Source organism: Heptranchias perlo, chromosome 15 (assembly GCF_035084215.1).
Source record: "Heptranchias perlo isolate sHepPer1 chromosome 15, sHepPer1.hap1, whole genome shotgun sequence".
Classification (NCBI taxonomy): Eukaryota; Metazoa; Chordata; class Chondrichthyes; order Hexanchiformes; family Hexanchidae; genus Heptranchias; species Heptranchias perlo.
In genome coordinates, this window is record NC_090339.1 from 65,241,573 (window position 1) to 65,259,883 (window position 18,311).

General features: G+C 50.1%; 1 protein-coding gene across 1 annotated transcript in view; it reads right to left on the reverse strand.

Moving 5' to 3' along the window:
• LOC137333153 (adhesion G-protein coupled receptor G6-like) overlaps positions 1–18,311 on the reverse strand; it is an 86,106-nt gene that overhangs the window by 40,078 nt on the left and 27,717 nt on the right. Inside the window, exons 8-17 of the mRNA XM_067997337.1 lie at positions 17,705–17,733; positions 17,426–17,577; positions 14,139–14,268; positions 12,878–12,993; positions 12,000–12,204; positions 11,088–11,253; positions 4,475–4,615; positions 4,229–4,351; positions 2,725–2,770; positions 1,241–1,344 (exon numbers count right to left, since the gene is read on the reverse strand). Coding sequence (XP_067853438.1) covers positions 1,241–1,344; positions 2,725–2,770; positions 4,229–4,351; positions 4,475–4,615; positions 11,088–11,253; positions 12,000–12,204; positions 12,878–12,993; positions 14,139–14,268; positions 17,426–17,577; positions 17,705–17,733 — 1,212 coding nt within the window. The remainder of the gene's footprint in view (positions 1–1,240; positions 1,345–2,724; positions 2,771–4,228; positions 4,352–4,474; positions 4,616–11,087; positions 11,254–11,999; positions 12,205–12,877; positions 12,994–14,138; positions 14,269–17,425; positions 17,578–17,704; positions 17,734–18,311) is intronic.

Here is an 18,311-nt window from a genome sequence, read left to right on the forward strand (position 1 = left end):
TGATTAAATGATTCGGGAGAGGTGATACAGAGGGGGTAAAATTGGGCATTAACGCAAAATGGGCAATAATGAGTCAGCAGGCCCGTTTTGAGATCTCTGAGAAACTATTTCTTCTGGTGGGACAGTCCAGAACAAGGGGGCATAATCTTAAAATTAGAGCCAGGCCGTTCAGGGATGACGTCAGGAAGCACTTCTTCACACAAAGGGGAGTGGAAATCTGAAACTCTCTCCCCCAAAAAGGCTGTGGATGCTGGGGGTCAATTGGAGCTTTCAAGAGTGAGATCGATAGATTTTTGTTGGGTATCGAGGGATATGGAACAAAAGCAGGTAAATGGAGTTAAGATACAGATCTGCCATGATCCAATTGAATGGCGGAACAGGCTCGAGGGGCTGAATGGCCTCCTCCTGCTCCTATGTTCTTGGGGGCAATTAATATTATTTGCAAGCACACAAGTGATACAATAATGCTTGGGGAAAAAAAATCAAAATATGAACTATAAAGTGGGGAGATAAACTATAATTCAAAAATATCGAAGATGTGAAGGGGTTAAATAGGCATCGTACACACTTTAACTGTTTAGTAACCTTGGGTCAATGATGTGGACTCTCCCCTTTTAACACCCTGTATTGCAAGGCTTAAATAATAAATTGAATGTCGATTAAAAAGGATGAGCCTGTTCTGTTGTCCATGTTGTAACTTCATGTATTTCGATGTATTTCAACAGGTCACAACCAGACAAGAGGTCGTGTGAAAGTCTCAAGGAGTTAGTGAAGAGTTTCCTGCCAGTTAGTGTGTGTACAATGTGCCATCACTGTGAGTCCTGTTTATAGCTTCCTGTTAATTCAGTGCGGGATTGGCTGTGTTCACACTGGAACTGAAACGTTAATACAAGCAGTTCCACTTTGTACCGAGACTAATGTTGTGTGTAAATCAACAACCAACCTGAATCCACAGTAAAACGGGTCCCTGGAGGAGAGAGTCTTGTTCCACTTCACTCCAGTGTCAGATTAGGTCCTGATTCCAGATTTACACACAAATCTTTAGTGTAACTGCACCTAATTATAATCTTTATTTCCCACCAAATGCATGACGAATAATCCTCACTGACACCGGATACTGTGATTTCCCCCAATAAAGTGTGGTTTCACTCAGAGAATCTGACCCCATGGTGCCGCAGAGTCACTAAATCAAAATGTTAAATATAGACGTAAACACAGGCTGGAATTATCTCATCCTTACCATTAAAATGCCAAAGTGGGTGAGGTGGTTACAGTAGCAAGTTGTATAACTTGAACTGCTGCTTATAACTTGACAGCCCGAGGAATTCCACCCACCGACTCCGTCTGAAAGAGGAAGAGAGTTGGATTTATTATCTGTAATCTGATCAAAGTGTTTAAAATGTTAAAAGGATTTGATAGGGTAGATACAGAGAAACTATTTCCTCTGGTGGGGAAATCAAGAACAAGGGGACATAATCTTAAAATTAGAGCCAGGTCGTTCAGAGGTGATGTCAGGAAACATTTCTTCACACAAAGGGGAGTGGAAATCTGGAACTCTCTCCCCCCAAAAAGGCTGTGGATGCTGGGGGTCAATTGGAGCTTTCAAGAGTGAGATCGATAGATTTTTGTTGGGTATCGAGGGATATGGAGCAAAGGCGGGAAAATGGAGCTGAGGTACAGATCAGCCATGATCTGATGCAATGGTGGAACAGGCTCGAGGGGCTGAATGGCCTCCTCCTGTTCCTATGTAAGGAGGGAATGTAACAGGATCCCCATTGGCCAGGGATGGACTGACTCCCCCAAATAGGGCTTGTGATTCTCACAGAGTAAGGGGGCGCTGATAACACATCGTGATGGGACCAGCCACAGGTCTGAATTCAACAAATCTCCTGAAATTTACATATGTTAAGCTTTAAATGAAGTTATCTTCTATGATAGGGAGGGATATTTGACAGGAAATGATGAAACGTCACTGGAGATAGCGACCGTTGCTGATAACTGGCGGAGTCAGAAGGAGGTGAAGCTCCCAATGTCGAGCTCTCACCCGGTTTGGAGAACTGGGTGCAGAGTTCGGCAGGTCTGATTCGCAAAGCTCCTGATTACTGGGAGCGCGGAGAATAGGGCAGGATTACTGATTCTTCCATTCCCGAGTGAGACTCAGCTCAGGAAATGATCCCTCTGAAGTTATCTGAATGAGTGGAAATCTGAGCAGCATTTCACAGGTCCAGTGTAATTAATTCATTCTGGGGATGTGGGTGTCGCTGGCGAGGCCGGCATTTATTGCCCATCCCGAGTTGTCTTGAGAAGGTGGTGGTGAGCTGCCTTCTTAAACCACTGGTGGCAATTTGATATAAACTGAGGGGCTCGCGGGGCCACTTCAGAGTCAACCACATTGGTGTGGGGCTGGAGTCACATAGAGGCCCAGACCGGGTAAAAATGGCAAGTTTCCTCCTCTAAAGGGTTTTTAATAACATCATGAGGGTCACTTTTATTAATTGAACTTGAATTCTCAAACTACCAAGAGTGGGATTTGAACTTATGCTTGCTGGATTATTAATCCAGTAACAGAACCATTGCACCACTGAACCCTCTTAAAGCAGCGCCTGGATAAATAGTAACACACAGAACGCTCTTGAGGAGCAGCTTTGAGGGGAAAATTACACAAAATGATTTGAGGGGGAAGTGAAATCATCGCATTCTGAATAAAGCAGAGAGAGAACTCACTGTGCTGCTGGGAGTCCCAGAACACGCAGCTCACTGACTGGTCACTCTGTCAAAGAGAAATACTCACTTTAGTCCCTGGCCATTTCGTTTTTTGCTGTCCTCAAAGTTGAATAAGGAAGTAGATTCAGGATTTGCATAAATTCTATTTCCCATAGATATAAATGAGGATATTGGGGTGAAATTGTTTTTTGTCGTTAGTGCAGGAGAATTGGCCGCCTGCTTCACATTACGTCTCTCGTTCACAACATCACTCTGTCTGTATAATACCTGCCTCGTTCCAATTCTACTGTGTGTATCGGAGACTTGGACTGTGTCATAAGTGGATCGAGCACGTGTAGACACCGCGCACCAGCGGTACGTTCACCGCACACCAGCGGTGTGTTCACCATGTACCAGCGGTGCGTTCACAATGTACCAGCGGTGCGTTCACCGCGTATCAGCGGTACGTTCACCGCGCACCAGCGGTACGTTCACCGCGCACCAGCGGTGTGTTCACCGCGCACCAGCGGTGCGTTCACCGCGCACCAGCGGTACGTTCACCGTGTACCAGCGGTGTGTTCACCGCGCACCAGCGGTGCGTTCACCGCGTATCAGCGGTACGTTCACCATGTATCAGTGGTGTGTTCATTGCTTTGCCGCATTCAATAGTGTCACCGTGTCACACTTGCCCAGAGGTGTCTGTCCCTGTTTGGGGTCGTGGCCAGACTCAAGCAGTTACCGCAAACCTTCAGGGGACTCAGACACGCCCTCCGCAGACCTGGTAATGTCCCACGGATGGTCAAGAATCTCGCGACCTACAGCTGACCTGTGGTCTCAGAATATCGGGATCGTCGCCATCACGAGGAGGGTCGAGGACTGTGGGAAATGGAGATGTTCAATCCACCAATCAACACTCTGACGGAGCCGGTGACAACAGTGATCGACCGGATGGGCCAAATGGCCTGTTTCAGCCCACGACATTCTCTGTAATTCAATATATATCAAATGTGCCTTTAACCCTTTCTATACTCCCCCCGTTACACACCCCCCGTTATACACCCCCCGTTACACACCCCCCGTTACACACCCCCCGTTATACACCCTGTTATACTCCCCCCGTTATACTCCCCCCGTTATACTCCCCCCGTTATACTCCCCCCGTTATACACCCCGTTATACTCCCCCTGTTATAAACCCTCTCCGTTATACACCCCCCGTTATACTCCCCCCGTTATACTCCCCCCGTTATACCCCCAGTCTGTTTTCCACCCCGCTGATTGGGCAGGTTCTATAACGGGCTGCCCATCCACTTTTTGGGCAATTTTAACCTAATCTTCCCATTGGGAAACTGACAGGATCGGGTGGAATGCTGGTTTTACACCCGGCCCGATTTACTCTCCATTGAAGTCAACGTGGAGTAATATTGGGCCGGGTGTAACCAGCATTCTACCCAATCCCGTGGGATTCTCGCCCGACCAGTTAAATCTGGGAGACAGTGAGGTGCAGTTCAGGAGTGGGATTTCACCTCTTTTCGATTGATGTGGCGTAGAGTAACTTTCACAGGATCGTGGAGATTTATGATATTCGTTCCTGCCACACTGCTGGACACCACGTAACTGTTCAGGATCTGGCCATCGAGGCTGCTGTCCTGTCAGCACAAAATTCAATACATTTCTCTGTACCATGTGATATTGATCAATAAACACAAATTGAACAAAGGTAATATCAATAAATAAACTCGAATCCTCGGAATGTAAAATGGACCATTCACCTGGAAGAGTGACGTTTCCCCATAAAAGTGGAATTGTATCCTCGAATTTTGGGCTATTTCCATCGGTGAACCTCCTTGTAACGAAGACGGTAACTCAATGAACGCCGCAGTTTCCCCCTGGGACGTTTCGTTCATGTAGATCTACAATCAACCAATCAATACAAAGTTCTTCAAAATCTGTCCACGTATAATGATGCATAAAAATGTCAATTTAAAATGATGACGTGGGGTACGGTGCTGTAACGGTTCTGTTACTGGACTAATAATCCAGGGAACAGCAGTTCAAAGCCCACCCTGGCAGTTTGAGAATTTGCATTCAGTTCAAAAAATCTGGAAATAAAAATCTGGTCTCGGTAAAAGTGACCATGAAACTGTCGGATTGTCGTAAAAACCCAACTGGTTCACTAATGTCCTTTAGGGGAGGAAACCTGCCGTCCTTACCCGGCCTGGGCCGATATGTGACTCCAGTCCTGCACCCACTGCTGTGGCCACTCTGTTATATGGAGACCCATCATCACTATCCCAGGGAAACCAGGGATCACCAGCACCTGCCCACATCCCAAGAATCAATATTAAAAATAAATCTACAGTTTCTGTGCATTTTACTCTTTCTATTGAGAACAATGGTTGTGTCACATTGGTCCAGATCGATGCCAATTACAACCCAGTCTCAGGTGGGTCACGGTAAGGTTAAGTTAACTGGCACAGCAACTTCTCTCAGGAACTGCAGTATCGAATCTCTCAGCACAGGAGGAGGCCATTCGGCCCATCGTGCCTGTGCCGGCTCTTTGAAAGAGCTATCCAATTAGTCCCACTCCCCCGCTCTTTCCCCATAGCCCTGCAAATTTTTCCCTTCAAGTATTTATCCAATTTCTTTTTGAAAGTTATTATTGAATCTGCTTCCACCGCCCTTTCAGGCAGCGCATTCCAGATCATCACAACTCGCTGTGAAAATTTTTTTTCCCTCATCTCCCCTCCGGTTCTTTTGCCAATTACCTTAAATCTGTGTCCTCTGGTTACTGACCCTCCCACCACTGGAAACAGTTTCTCCTTATTCACTCTATCAAAACCCTTCATGATTTTGAACACCTCGATTAAATCTCCCCTTAACCTTCTCTGCTCTAAGGAGAACAATCCCAGCTTCTCCAGTCTCTCCACATAACTGAAGTCCCTCATCCCTGGCACCATTCTAGTAAATCTCCTCTGCACCCTCTCTAAGGCCTCGACATCCTCCCTAAAGTGCGGTGCCCAGAATTGGACACAATATTCCAGCTGGGGCCTAACCAGTGATTTATAAAGGTTTAGCGTAACTTCCTTGCTTTTGTACTCTATGCCTCTATTAATAAAGCCCAGGATCCTATATGCCTTTTCAATAGCCTTCTCAACTTGTCCTGCCACCTTCAAAGATTTGTGTACACACACCCCCAGATCTCTCTGTTCCTGCACCCCCTTTAAAATTGTACCATTTAGTTTATATTGCCTCTCCTCATTCTTCCTACCAAAATGTACCACTTCACACTTCTCTGTGTTAAATTTCATCTGCCACATGCCTGCCCATTTCACCAATCTGTCTATGTCCTCCTGAAGTCTGTTACTATCCTCCATTTCCGAGTTTTGTGTCATCTGGAAACTTTGAAATTATACCCTCTATATGCAAGTCCAGGTCATTAATATATATCAAAAAGAGCAGTGGCCCTAATACTGACCCCTGGGGAACACCACTGTAAACTTCCCTCCAGTCTGAAAAACAAACATTCATCACTACTCTCTGCTCTCTGTCCTTTAGCCAATTTTGTATCCACGCTGCCACTGTCCCTTTAATCCCGTGGGCTTTAATTTTGCTAACAAGTCTATTATGTGTAACCTATCAAATGCCTTTTTAAAGTCCATGTAAACAACATCTACCGCACTACCCTTATCGACCCTCTCCGTTACTTCATCAAAGAACTCAATCAAATCAGTCAAACACGATTTGCGATTAACAAATCCGTGCTGACTTTCATTTATTAGTCCACATTTTTCCAAGTACCAATTAATTTTGTCCTGGATTATTGTCTCTAAAAGTTTCCCCACCACTGACTGGCCTGTAGTTACTGGATTTATCCCTCTACCCTTTTTTGAACAGGGATGTAACATTTACAATCCTCCAGTCCTCTGGCACCGCCTCCATATCCCAGGAGGATTGGAGGATTGTGGTCAGAGCCTCTGCTGTCTCCACTCCTCATAGCGTTGTATACCACACAGGGCCTGTGCAACAGGAGGTTCGCTCTCTCTTTCTGTCTCTCTGCCTCTCTCTCCTTCTTTATCTCTTTTTCTCTCTCTGCCTCTCTTTCACTGCCTCTTTCTCTTTCTGTCTGTGTGTCTCTCTCTCTCTTTCTCTCTCTGCCTCTGTCTTTCTCTCTCTCTATTTTTCTCTCTGTCTCCCTCTCTCTTGCTCTCTGTCTATCTCTGTCTCTCTCTCTCTCTGTCTTTCTCACTCTGTCTCTGCCTGTCTCGCTCTCTCTGTCTCTCTCTTTGTATTTCTCGCTGACTGTCTTTCTCTGTCTCTTTCTGTCTTTATCTCTCTCTCGCTATCTGTTTCTCTTTCGCTGTCTCTCTGTCTGTCTGTCTCTCTTCTCTTTCTCTCCCTGTCTGTCCGTCTGTCTCTCTGATTCTTTCTCTGCTTCTCTCCCTGTCTCTCCCTTTCTGTCTTCCTCTATCTCCCTGCCTCTCTCTATCTCCCTGCCTCTCTCTATCTCCCTGCCTCTCTCTCTCTCTTTCTATCTGTCTCTCTCTGTCTCTCTGTCTGTCTCTCTCTGTCTGTCTGTCTCTCTCTCTCTCTTTGTCTCTGTCTCTCTTTCTCTCTCTCTCTTTTTCTATCTCTCTTTCTCTCTGTCTCTTATTCACTGCCTCTCTCTCTTTCTGTCTCTGTCTCTCTGTCTCTGTCTCTCTTACGCTGTCTTTCTCGCTCTCTCTGTGTATCTCTGGCAGTCTTTCTCTGTCTCTCTCTCTTTCTCTTTCTGTCTCTCTCTCTGACTCTCTCTCTGTCTTCCTCTCATAGAATCATAGAAAATTTACAGCACAGAAGGAGGCCATTCGGCCCATCGTGTCTGCGCCGGCTGAGAAACGAGCCAACCAGCCTAATCCCACTTTCCAGCACTTGGTCCGTAGCCCTGCAGGTTCACGGCTCTTCAGGTGCACATCCAGGTACTTTTTACATGAGTTGAGGGTTTCTGCCTCTCCCACCCTCTCAGGCAGTGAGTTCCAGACCCCCACCACCCTCTGGGGGAAAAGTTTTTTCCTCAGCTCCCCTCTAATCCTTCTACCAATCACTTTAAATCTATGCCCCCTGGTTATTGACCTCTCTGCTAAGGGAAATAAATCCTCCCTATCCACTCTATCTGGGTCCCTCATAATTTTATACACCTCAATTAAATCTCCCCTCGGCCTCCTCTGTTCCAAAGAAAACAACCCCAGCCATCCAATCTTTCCTCATAGCGAAAATTCTCCAGTCTTGGCAACATCCTCGTAAATCTCCTCTGTACCCTCTCTAGTGCAATTACATCCTTCCTGTAATGTGGTGACCAGAACTGTACGCAGTACTCAAGCTGTGGCCGAACCAGTGTTTTATACTGTTCCAGCATAACATCCCTACTCTTATATTCTACGCCTCAGCTAATAAAGGAAAATATCCCGTTTGCCTTCTTAACCATCTTATCTACCTGTCCTGCTACCTTCAGGGATCTGTGGACATGCACTCCAAGGTCCCTCACTTCCTCTACACCTCTCAGTATCCTCCCATTTATTGTGTATTCCCTTGCCTGGTTTGCCCTCCCTAAATGCATTACCTCTCACTTCTCCGGATTGAATTCCATTTGCCACTTTTCTGCCCACCTGACCAGTCCATTGATATCTTCCTGCAGTCTACAGCTTTCCTCCTCACTATCAACCACACGGCCTATCTTTATGTTATCCACAAATTTCTCAATCATGCCCCCTACATTTAAGTCCAAATCATTAATGTATACCACAAAAAGCAAGGGACCTAATACTGAGCCCTGCGGAACCCACTGGAAACAGCCTTCCAGTCACAAAAACACCCGTCGACCATTACCCTTTGCTTCCTGCCACTGAGCCAATTTTGGATCCAATTTGCCACTTTCCCTTGGATCCCATGGGCTTTTACTTTTTTGACCAGTCTGCCATGTGGGACCTTGTCAAAAGCCTTGCTAAAATCCATGTAGACTACATCAAATACACTACCCTCATCGACCCTCCTTGTTACCTCCTCGAAAAATTTAATCAAGTTAGTCAGACACGACCTCCCCTTAACAAATCCGTGCTGACTGTCCTTGATTACTCTGTGCCTTTCTAAGTGACCGTTTATCCTGTCCCTCAGAATTGATTCCAATAATTTGCCCACCACCGAGGTTAGACTGACTGGCCTGTAATTACTCGGTCCATCCTTCACTCCCTTTTTAAACAATGGTACAACGTTAGCAGTCCTCCAATCCTCCGGCACCACGCCTGTATCCAGTGAGGATTGAAAATGATGGTCAGAGCCTCCGTTATTTCCTCCCTGGCTTCTTTTAACAGCCTGGGATACATTTCATCCGGGCCTGGTGATTTATCCACTTTCAAAGATGCTAATCCCTTAATACTTCCTCTCTCACTTTGTTTATCCCATCCAATATTTCACACTCCTTCTCCTTAACTTCAATCCCTGTATCATCCCTCTCCTTTGTGAAGACAGACGCAAAGTATTCATCTCTGTCGTTCTCTCTCGGTCTCTCTCTCTCTGTCTCTCTGTGTGTCTATCTCTCTCCCTCTCTCTCTATCTGTCTCTCTCTCTCTCTCTGTGTGTGTCTCTCTCCCTCTCTCTCTCTCTGTCTCTCTCTCTCTCTGTCTCTCTCTCTGTCTCTCTCTCTCTGTCTCTCTCTCTCTCTGTCTCTCTCAAGGCTCTGGAATGTCTCTCTGTCTCTGTCTCTATGTCTCGCTCTCTGTCTGCCTCACTCTCTCGCTCTCTCTCTGTCTCTAACTCTGTCCCTCTCTCTCTCTCTCTCTCTGTGTCCCTCTCTCTCTCTCTCTCTGTATGTCTCTCACTGTCCCTGTCTATCTCTCTCTGTCTCTCACTGTCCCTCTCTCTCTTTTTTTTTATTCGTTCATGGGATGTGGGCGTCGCTGGCGAGGCCGGCATTTATTGCCCATCCCTAATTGCCCTTGAGAAGGTGGTGGTGAGCCGCCTTCTTGAACCGCTGCAGTCCGTGTGGTGAAGGTTCTCCCACAGTGCTGTTAGGAAGGGAGTTCCAGGATTTTGACCCAGTGACGATGAAGGAACGGCGATATATTTCCAAGTCGGGATGGTGTGTGACTTGGAGGGGAACGTGCAGGTGGTGTTGTTCCCATGTACCTGCTGCTCTTGTCCTTCTAGGTGGTAGAGGTCGCGGGTTTTGGAGGTGCTGTTGAAGAAGCCTTGGTGACTTGCTGCAGTGCATCCTGTGGATGGTACACACTGCAGCCACGGTGCACCGGTGGTGAAGGGAGTGAATGTTTAGGGTGGTGGATGGGGTGCCAATCAAGTGGGCTGCTTTGTCCTGGATGGTGTCGAGCTTCTTGAGTGTTGTTGGAGCTGCACTCATCCAGGCAAGTGGAGAGTATTCCATCACACTCCTGACTTGTGCCTTGTAGATGGTGGAAAGGCTTTGGGGAGTCAGGAGGTGAGTCACTCGCCACAGAATACCCAGCCTCTGACCTGCTCTCGTAGCCACAGTATTTATATGGCTGGTCCAGTTAAGTTTCTGGTCAATGGTGACCCCCAGGATGTTGATTGTGGGGGATTCGGCGATGGTAATGCTGTTGAATGTCAAGGGGAGGTGGTTAGACTCTCTCTTGTTGGAGATGGTCATTGCCTGGCACTTATCTGGCGCGAATGTTACTTGCCACTTATGAGCCCAAGCCTGGATGTTGTCCAGGTCTTGCTGCATGCGGGCTCAGACTGCTTCATTATTTGAGGGGTTGCGAATGGAACTGAACACTGTGCAATCATCAGCGAACATCCCCATTTCTGACCTTATGATGGAGGGAAGGTCATTGATGAAGCAGCTGAAGATGGTTGGGCCTCGGACACTGCCCTGAGGAACTCCTGCAGCAATGCCCTGGGGCTGAGATGATTGGCCTCCAACAACCACTACCATCTTCCTTTGTGCTAGGTATGACTCCAGCCACTGGAGAGTTTTCCCCTGATTCCCATTGACGTCAATTTTACTTGGGCTCCTTGGTGCCACACTCGGTCAAATGCTGCCTTGATGTCAAGGGCAGTCACTCTCACCTCAGCTCTGGAATTCAGCTCTTTTGTCCATGTTTGGACCAAGGCTGTAATGAGGTCTGGAGCCGAGTGGTCCTGGCGGAACCCAAACTGAGCATCGGTGAGCAGGTTATTGGTGAGTAAGTGCCGCTTGATAGCACTGTCGACGACACCTTCCATCTCTGTCTCTCGCTCTCTCTCTCTCTTTCTCATGACAGCACCTAATGGGCCTTGTCCAGACCCCGGAAACCTTGACGGGAGCCCCCCGCCCCTGCTCCCCCATTCTGGTGAAGAGATTGTGAGGTGATTGTGAGTTTGTCACCCTCTTACCTCTTTAATGAAGCCGTTGATGTAAGTCATGACTCCAAAGGCAATTCCCCAGAATTGGATGAAATTGACGTTGACCAAGGCCAGAGACACTGTCCCAGTGACAATATTGATTTGGCTTCCTGTGAATTGTAATTTATTTCCGACAGTTTCCATTATATCCAAAATCCTGAAAGGGAATTTTATTTTTCAGATGGGATCAAAGTCTAAAATGAATAATCGAAGATTTGTTGCATTGAACTCTGCAAAAAGTAAAACTCACTCACAAATCATTGCATTTGTGAAAATAGAGGCTGAATGTAGCTGAAAGTACATGTGTGTGCGAGTGTGTGTGTAAGCAAGTGTGTGCGAGTGTGTTTGTTTGGTCGAGTGTGTGTGTGCGAATGTGTGATTGTGTGAGAATGTGCATGTTTTCAAGCGTGCGTGTGCAAGTGTGTGTGTGTGTGTGTGTGGGTGGGTGTTTGTGTGGGTGTGGGTGTGTGTGTGGGTGTGTGTGTGGGTGTGTGTGTGGGTGTGTGTGTGTGTGCGATTGTGCATGTGCAAGTGTGTGTGTGTGTGTGTGTGTGTGTGTGGTTGGGTGTTTGTGTGTGCGACTGTGTGTGTGTGTGTGTTTGTGTGTGGGTGTGTGTGTTTGTGTGTGGGTGTGTGTGTGTGTTTGTGTGTGGGTGTGTGTTTGTGTGTGTGGGTGTGTGTTTGTGTGCGACTGTGTGTGTTTCTGTGTACACGTGTCCAGTGTGTGTTTGTGCGGCAGTGTGTGAGTGTATCGATAATGTAAACCTATCGAGCAAACAAATACTGTATATCAATGCCGTGTATCTGTACCTCGTGTCTGTACCGTGTACCTGCACTGTGCACTTGTACTGTGTATTTGATATTAATGTTCTGTGAAGGAGTTTGATATTCAGGCGGGCTGACCTTGTCGAGAACTTTTCCAGATTGATTGTCTTATTCAGGAGGTTGTTAATAATCCCAATCACATCCTCGCCCAGCGTGGGATATATCCTCGCTATTTGCACAATTTCGGACACCATGGAGATGACAATCTCGAGGTCTTTGGGCGAAAGGTTGGATGCATTGTTGGTGAGAAGGAAGATGTGCTTCGCAACATTCTCTGCGTTTTCTGTTAAAAAAAATTGTAAAGAAAGAGGTGATTTCCGGACTTGCCAGCTGAATGGAGAACCTTTTTATCACCCTGGATTCTAGGCGGAGCTGGTGTGTGCCAGGAGCCAGGACTGAGCCCACACACACTGGAGTTACCCGTGGGGTCGCCATCTCAGGACTTCCCACCCCCATCCACCCATCATTGGTCGCCCGACATGTCAATTATCACAGCCAGTGGTCAATAATGGCGGTTACATTACCCACAATCTTCTGCCCTCCAGAAACTGCTCTATCCATCATGTGATTTCACACACTGCGGCCTGGGGGGGGGGCGGGGGTGGAGACACTACCAGGAATGGCCAATAAATGCCTGCCTTTAAGAAGTGGGTGGTGGGCCTTCTTCTTGAACTGTTGCAGTCCGTGCGGGGAAGGTGGGTGGTTTGACGCAACTGAGTGTCTTGCTAGAGCACTTCAGAGGGCAGTTAAGAGTCAACCACATGGGTGTGGGACTGGAGTCACATATAGGCCCAGGCCGGGTAAGGACGGCAGGTTTCCTTCCCTAAAGGACGTTAGTGAATTAGTTGGGTTTTTACGACAATCTTGAGAAACAATTTTTTAAAAATGCAATGCATGATGCTAAAATAATTCTAGAAGACTTACAGCAAAAAGAGCACCTGGACTCTGGGTCTTACCTGTATTTACAGTGATGCTTTCCAGACCTGGGATGTTATCAGGCAGGGCTTGTACTACCTCGCACTGCTCCACGTTGGGCTTTGACCATTCTGCCTTATTGACGACATTCAGCTCACTGCCAAGGAGAAAACAAACAATTGCTGCTTTCATTATTGTACCGTCTGTCCCGTTATACGTACCGTCTGTCCCGTTATACGTACCGTCTGTCCCGTTATACTTACCGTCTGTCCCGTTATACGTACCGTCTGTCCCGTTACACGTCTGGTTTTAACCGTAGAGAGAACAATAAATGCTAATGGAGCAGCAGTGTTTCGGTGGCAGCAGTGGCCCAGTGATGATCTCCCTCATCTCTGAGTCTGAAGGTTTAATTCCCACCCCAGAGACAGTGAGCACATGATCTAGGCTAACACTCGCAGTGCCGAGGGGCTGAATGGCCTGTTTCTGTTCCTAGTGGCTTTGTATACGATTCCTTTGCCCTGTATTTTAGTGCAGGAACGAACCGGATTAAAAAGAGTTTATCCGCCAATATCACCCGGAGGGATATTTTGGTTCAGGTGGAAGTTCCCGAAATTTACAACAGTTTTCTGCAGCCTCCCCCCAACTCCCACCTCCCCCACACTCCCCCCTCCCCCTCCCCCCAACTCCCCCCCACCCCAACTCCCCCCTCCCCCCAACTCCCCCCACCCCAACTCCCCCCTCCCCCCAACTCCCCCCTCCCCCCAACTCCCCTCCCCCCCACACTCCCCCCTCCCCCCAACTCCCCCCTCCCCCCAACTCCCCCCTCCCCCCACACTCCCCCTCCCCCCCACACTCCCCCCTCCCCCCAACTCCCCCCTCCCCCCAACTCCCCCCACCCCAACTCCCCCCTCCCCCCAACTCCCCCCTCCTCCCCCCTCCCCCACACTCCCCCTCCCCCCCACACTCCCCCCTCCCCCCAACTCCCCCCTCCCCCACACTCCCCCTCCCCCCCACACTCACCCCTCCCCCCCACAGTCCCCCCTCCCCCCCCACACTCCCCCTCCCCCCCCCACACTCCCCCCACACTCCGCCCCTCCCCCCCACACTCCCCCCTCCTCCCCCACCCCTCCTCCCCCACACTCCCCCCACCCCACACTCCCCCCTCCCCCACACTCCCCCCTCCTCCCCCACCCCTCCCCCCCCCACACTCCCCCTCCCCCCACACTATCCCCCTCCACCCACTCTCCCCCTCCCCCCCACTCTCCCCCTCCCCCCACACTCCCCCTCCCCCCGACTTCTCACCAGTCTCTTCTGGCCTCACTCTTTGGGTTCTTGATGCACTTTACCCCGATGGTTGTGATTGGTTGGGTGGGCGGCCAGGTGTATCTCCCTGTCTCCGTCACCGTTTCCTCCGTCCGACAGAGTCCGGGCTCTGGGGGGGGGAGGGGGGAATATTATTGATATCTCCGCAATCTTATCAAAGCATTGATACAGAATGTAAATAAAGCAAAGACATTTGGGGCAAGCAGCATAAGGAGGATGTTCTAGGGAGAGCTTCATTTCATTGGTGGGCAGCCTTTAAAATTGCCCCATGTGATGTGAAACTTAATATAAAATAAACCTGAAACTCAATCATTGAAATTATTGGGGGAGAAATTGCTCCCAATGAATGGTTGAACGATCGGAGGCAATTCTCCCGCACCTGATCTCTCCCAGGAGAGCCCAATACACCCGCATCAAACAGGCCCCCCACTCTTTGAAGATGCCACTCGGGACCCTCGCCCTGTTACAGGACCTTTTCTGGCCAAATTCCCTCCGCACTTTGCTCAGATTCTCCAGCTCGACAGCGACCCAACCATTGGTCCTTAAAGGCACCGCTGGAGCCTGCGGAAGAATTCCTTTAACGACCTGTACCTGGAGCGAAGGATGGCAGGAACGACCTGATTAAAAAGACATCTTTATGCAGTGTGTTGCTTCTCGAGCCCATCTCACTGGCCGTGTAAAGACGCAGGGATCTCCCCAGGCGACTGTTTCGAGCGAGGACTGAGTGATGATTGGTCAGAGCAGCACGGACTGTTTCCAAATGAGAGACCGGGAGTGATGGGCCTGTGGACCTGTGGTGGATTCTGGGTCAATCCTTCACCTCCAGGGACAGTACCCCAGGATGACGGGGCCTCTCATCATATCTTTATCCCTTCCTCCCCGCTAACATCCAAGGTCAATCAATGCTGGCCGATCCACAAGGCTGCTGTATCCTCCCAGAGACAAGGGAGAATACAGCACCCTCGCCTCCGAGTCAGAAGGTCGTGGCTTCAAGTCCCACTCCGGAGAATCAAGCAGAAAATCCAGGCTGATGTTCCCGGGGACTGAGAGAGCGCCGCACTGTCGGAGGGTCAGTACTGAGGGAGCGCCGCACTGTCGGAGGGTCAGTACTGAGGGAGCGCCGCACTGTCGGAGGGTCAGTACTGAGGGAGCGCCGCACTGTCGGAGGGTCAGTACTGAGGGAGCGCCGCACTGTCGGAGGGTCAGTACTGAGGGAGCGCCGCACTGTCGGAGGGTCAGTACTGAGGGAGCGCTGCACTGTCGGAGGGTCAGTACTGAGGGAGCGCTGCACTGTCGGAGGGTCGGTACTGAGGGAGTGCTGCACTGTCGGAGGGTCGGTACTGAGGGAGTGCTGCACTGTCGGAGGGGCAGTACTGAGGGAGCGCTGCACTGTCGGAGGGTCGGTACTGAGGGAGCGCCGCACTGTCGGAGGGTCGGTACTGAGGGAGCGCCGCACTGTCGGAGGGGCGGTACTGAGGGAGCGCCGCACTGTCGGAGGGTCGGTACTGAGGGAGCGCCGCACTGTCGGAGGGTCAGTACTGAGGGAGCGCCGCACTGTCGGAGGGTCAGTACTGAGGGAGCGCCGCACTGTCGGAGGGTCAGTACTGAGGGAGCGCCGCACTGTCGGAGGGTCAGTACTGAGGGAGCGCTGCACTGTCGGAGGGTCGGTACTGAGGGAGTGCTGCACTGTCGGAGGGTCGGTACTGAGGGAGTGCTGCACTGTCGGAGGGGCAGTACTGAGGGAGCGCTGCACTGTCGGAGGGTCGGTACTGAGGGAGCGCCGCACTGTCGGAGGGTCGGTACTGAGGGAGCGCCGCACTGTCGGAGGGTCGGTACTGAGGGAGCGCCGCACTGTCGGAGGGTCGGTACTGAGGGAGCGCCGCACTGTCGGAGGGTCGGTACTGAGGGAGCGCCGCACTGTCGGAGGGTCAGTACTGAGGGAGTGCTGCACTGTCGGAGGGTCAGTACTGAGGGAGCGCTGCACTGTCGGAGGGTCAGTACTGAGGGAGCGCCGCACTGTCGGAGGGTCAGTACTGAGGGAGCGCCGCACTGTCGGAGGGTCAGTACTGAGGGAGCGCCGCACTGTCGGAGGGTCGGTACTGAGGCAGCGCTGCACTGTCGGAGGGTCGGTACTGAGGGAGCGCTGCACTGTCGGAGGGTCAGTACTGAGGGAGCGCCGCACTGTCGGAGGGTCAGTACTGAGGGAGCGCCGCACTGTCGGAGGGTCGGTACTGCGGGAGCGCTGCACTGTCGGAGGGTCAGTACTGAGGGAGCGCTGCACTGTCGGAGGGTCGGTACTGAGGGAGCGCCGCACTGTCGGAGGGTCAGTACTGAGGGAGCGCTGCACTGTCGGAGGGTCGGTACTGAGGGAGCGCTGCACTGTCGGAGGGTCGGTACTGAGGGAGCGCTGCACTGTCGGAGGGTCGGTACTGAGGGAGCGCCGCACTGTCGGAGGGTCGGTACTGAGGGAGCGCCGCACTGTCGGAGGGTCGGTACTGAGGGAGCGCCGCACTGTCGGAGGGTCGGTACTGAGGGAGCGCCGCACTGTCGGAGGGTCGGTACTGAGGGAGCGCCGCACTGTCGGAGGGTCGGTACTGAGGGAGCGCCGCACTGTCGGAGGGTCGGTACTGAGGGAGCGCCGCACTGTCGGAGGGTCGGTACTGAGGGAGCGCCGCACTGTCGGAGGGTCGGTACTGAGGGAGCGCCGCACTGTCGGAGGGTCGGTACTGAGGGAGCGCCGCACTGTCGGAGGGTCGGTACTGAGGGAGCGCCGCACTGTCGGAGGGTCGGTACTGAGGGAGCGCCGCACTGTCGGAGGGTCGGTACTGAGGGAGCGCCGCACTGTCGGAGGGTCGGTACTGAGGGAGCGCCGCACTGTCGGAGGGTCGGTACTGAGGGAGCGCTGCACTGTCGGAGGGTCAGTATGATATTCATTTGTTTTTTACTTTAACCCAGGTGCGAGCCCCTTTCATTTTAAAATCTGTTCGCAGCTCCGTTAAAATCCCAGGCTGAGGAACAAGATTTCTTCCACTATTTACTCGGACAGTGATTACTGGACTAACAAATCTCCAGTCCTTTAATTTTCATTGTAAAAGTGAATTGTTTTTTTCACCGGATTAACTTCAGTGAGCAAATGTTGATTGGCCAGTCCTCGTGACTCCTGACTTCTCCCCACAGTTGTTTCTGGCTCCCTGTAACTATTTATAAAAGATTAGACTGTTTAGTTTACATAAAACAAGAAGAATATTTGGCCCTCAGCCTCTCACCAAATTGAAGCACGTGGATACTGTCTGGAACGGCTGCCAGAGTCACTTCAGATTCAGTGTAATATTCACTTATCAATCTCTCCTTTATCTCCTTCTTTATTTGCGACTGATTCTCTGTCGATATTGCTTCCAATCTGAATAAACATGTGTATCTGCCAGAATTCAAAGATCATCACTCGCTTTAATAAACTGTTTTAATTAAACCCAGGGTTGTATTGTCAAAGTTTAAATTGAAGTACGACCATAACTTATAACTGGCCGAGTGACATCACTTCCTACCTCAGCACACTTGGAATTTTCCTCTGAATCTGTAAATAAAAGTTTGTAAATATTTGACTTTAATCAGACAGGGCTAAACACGCGAGTGGATTATATTCCAGTTAGATATTAAAACGACAGCCCAGATCGACCGATACAAACCCTGTTACACTTACAGATCAGACACTTGACAACCAGAGAAAAAGAGAAAGCTTTAATATGAACAAAAGTTCCAACAGGTGATCTCTGTGTCTCCAGGTCTCAGCCGAGCCTCAGTGGGAGCACATTCACCTCTGGGTCAGAATAGGATCATAGAGCATTGGATGAGGCCATTCAGCCCATCATGCCTGTGCTGGCTCTTTGAAATCCAATTATCCAATTAATCCCACTCTCCCCTGCTCTTTCCCCACAGCCCTGTAATTTTTTTCCCCTTCAAGTATTTATCCAATTCCCTTTTGAAAGTTATTATTGAATCTGCTTCCACCGCCCTTTCAGGCAGCGCATTCCAGATCATAACAACTCGCTGCGTAAAAACACGTTTCCTCATTTCCCCTCTGGTCCTTTTGCCAATTATTTTAAATCTGTGTCCTCTGGTTACCGACCCTCCTGCCACTGGAAACAGTTTCTC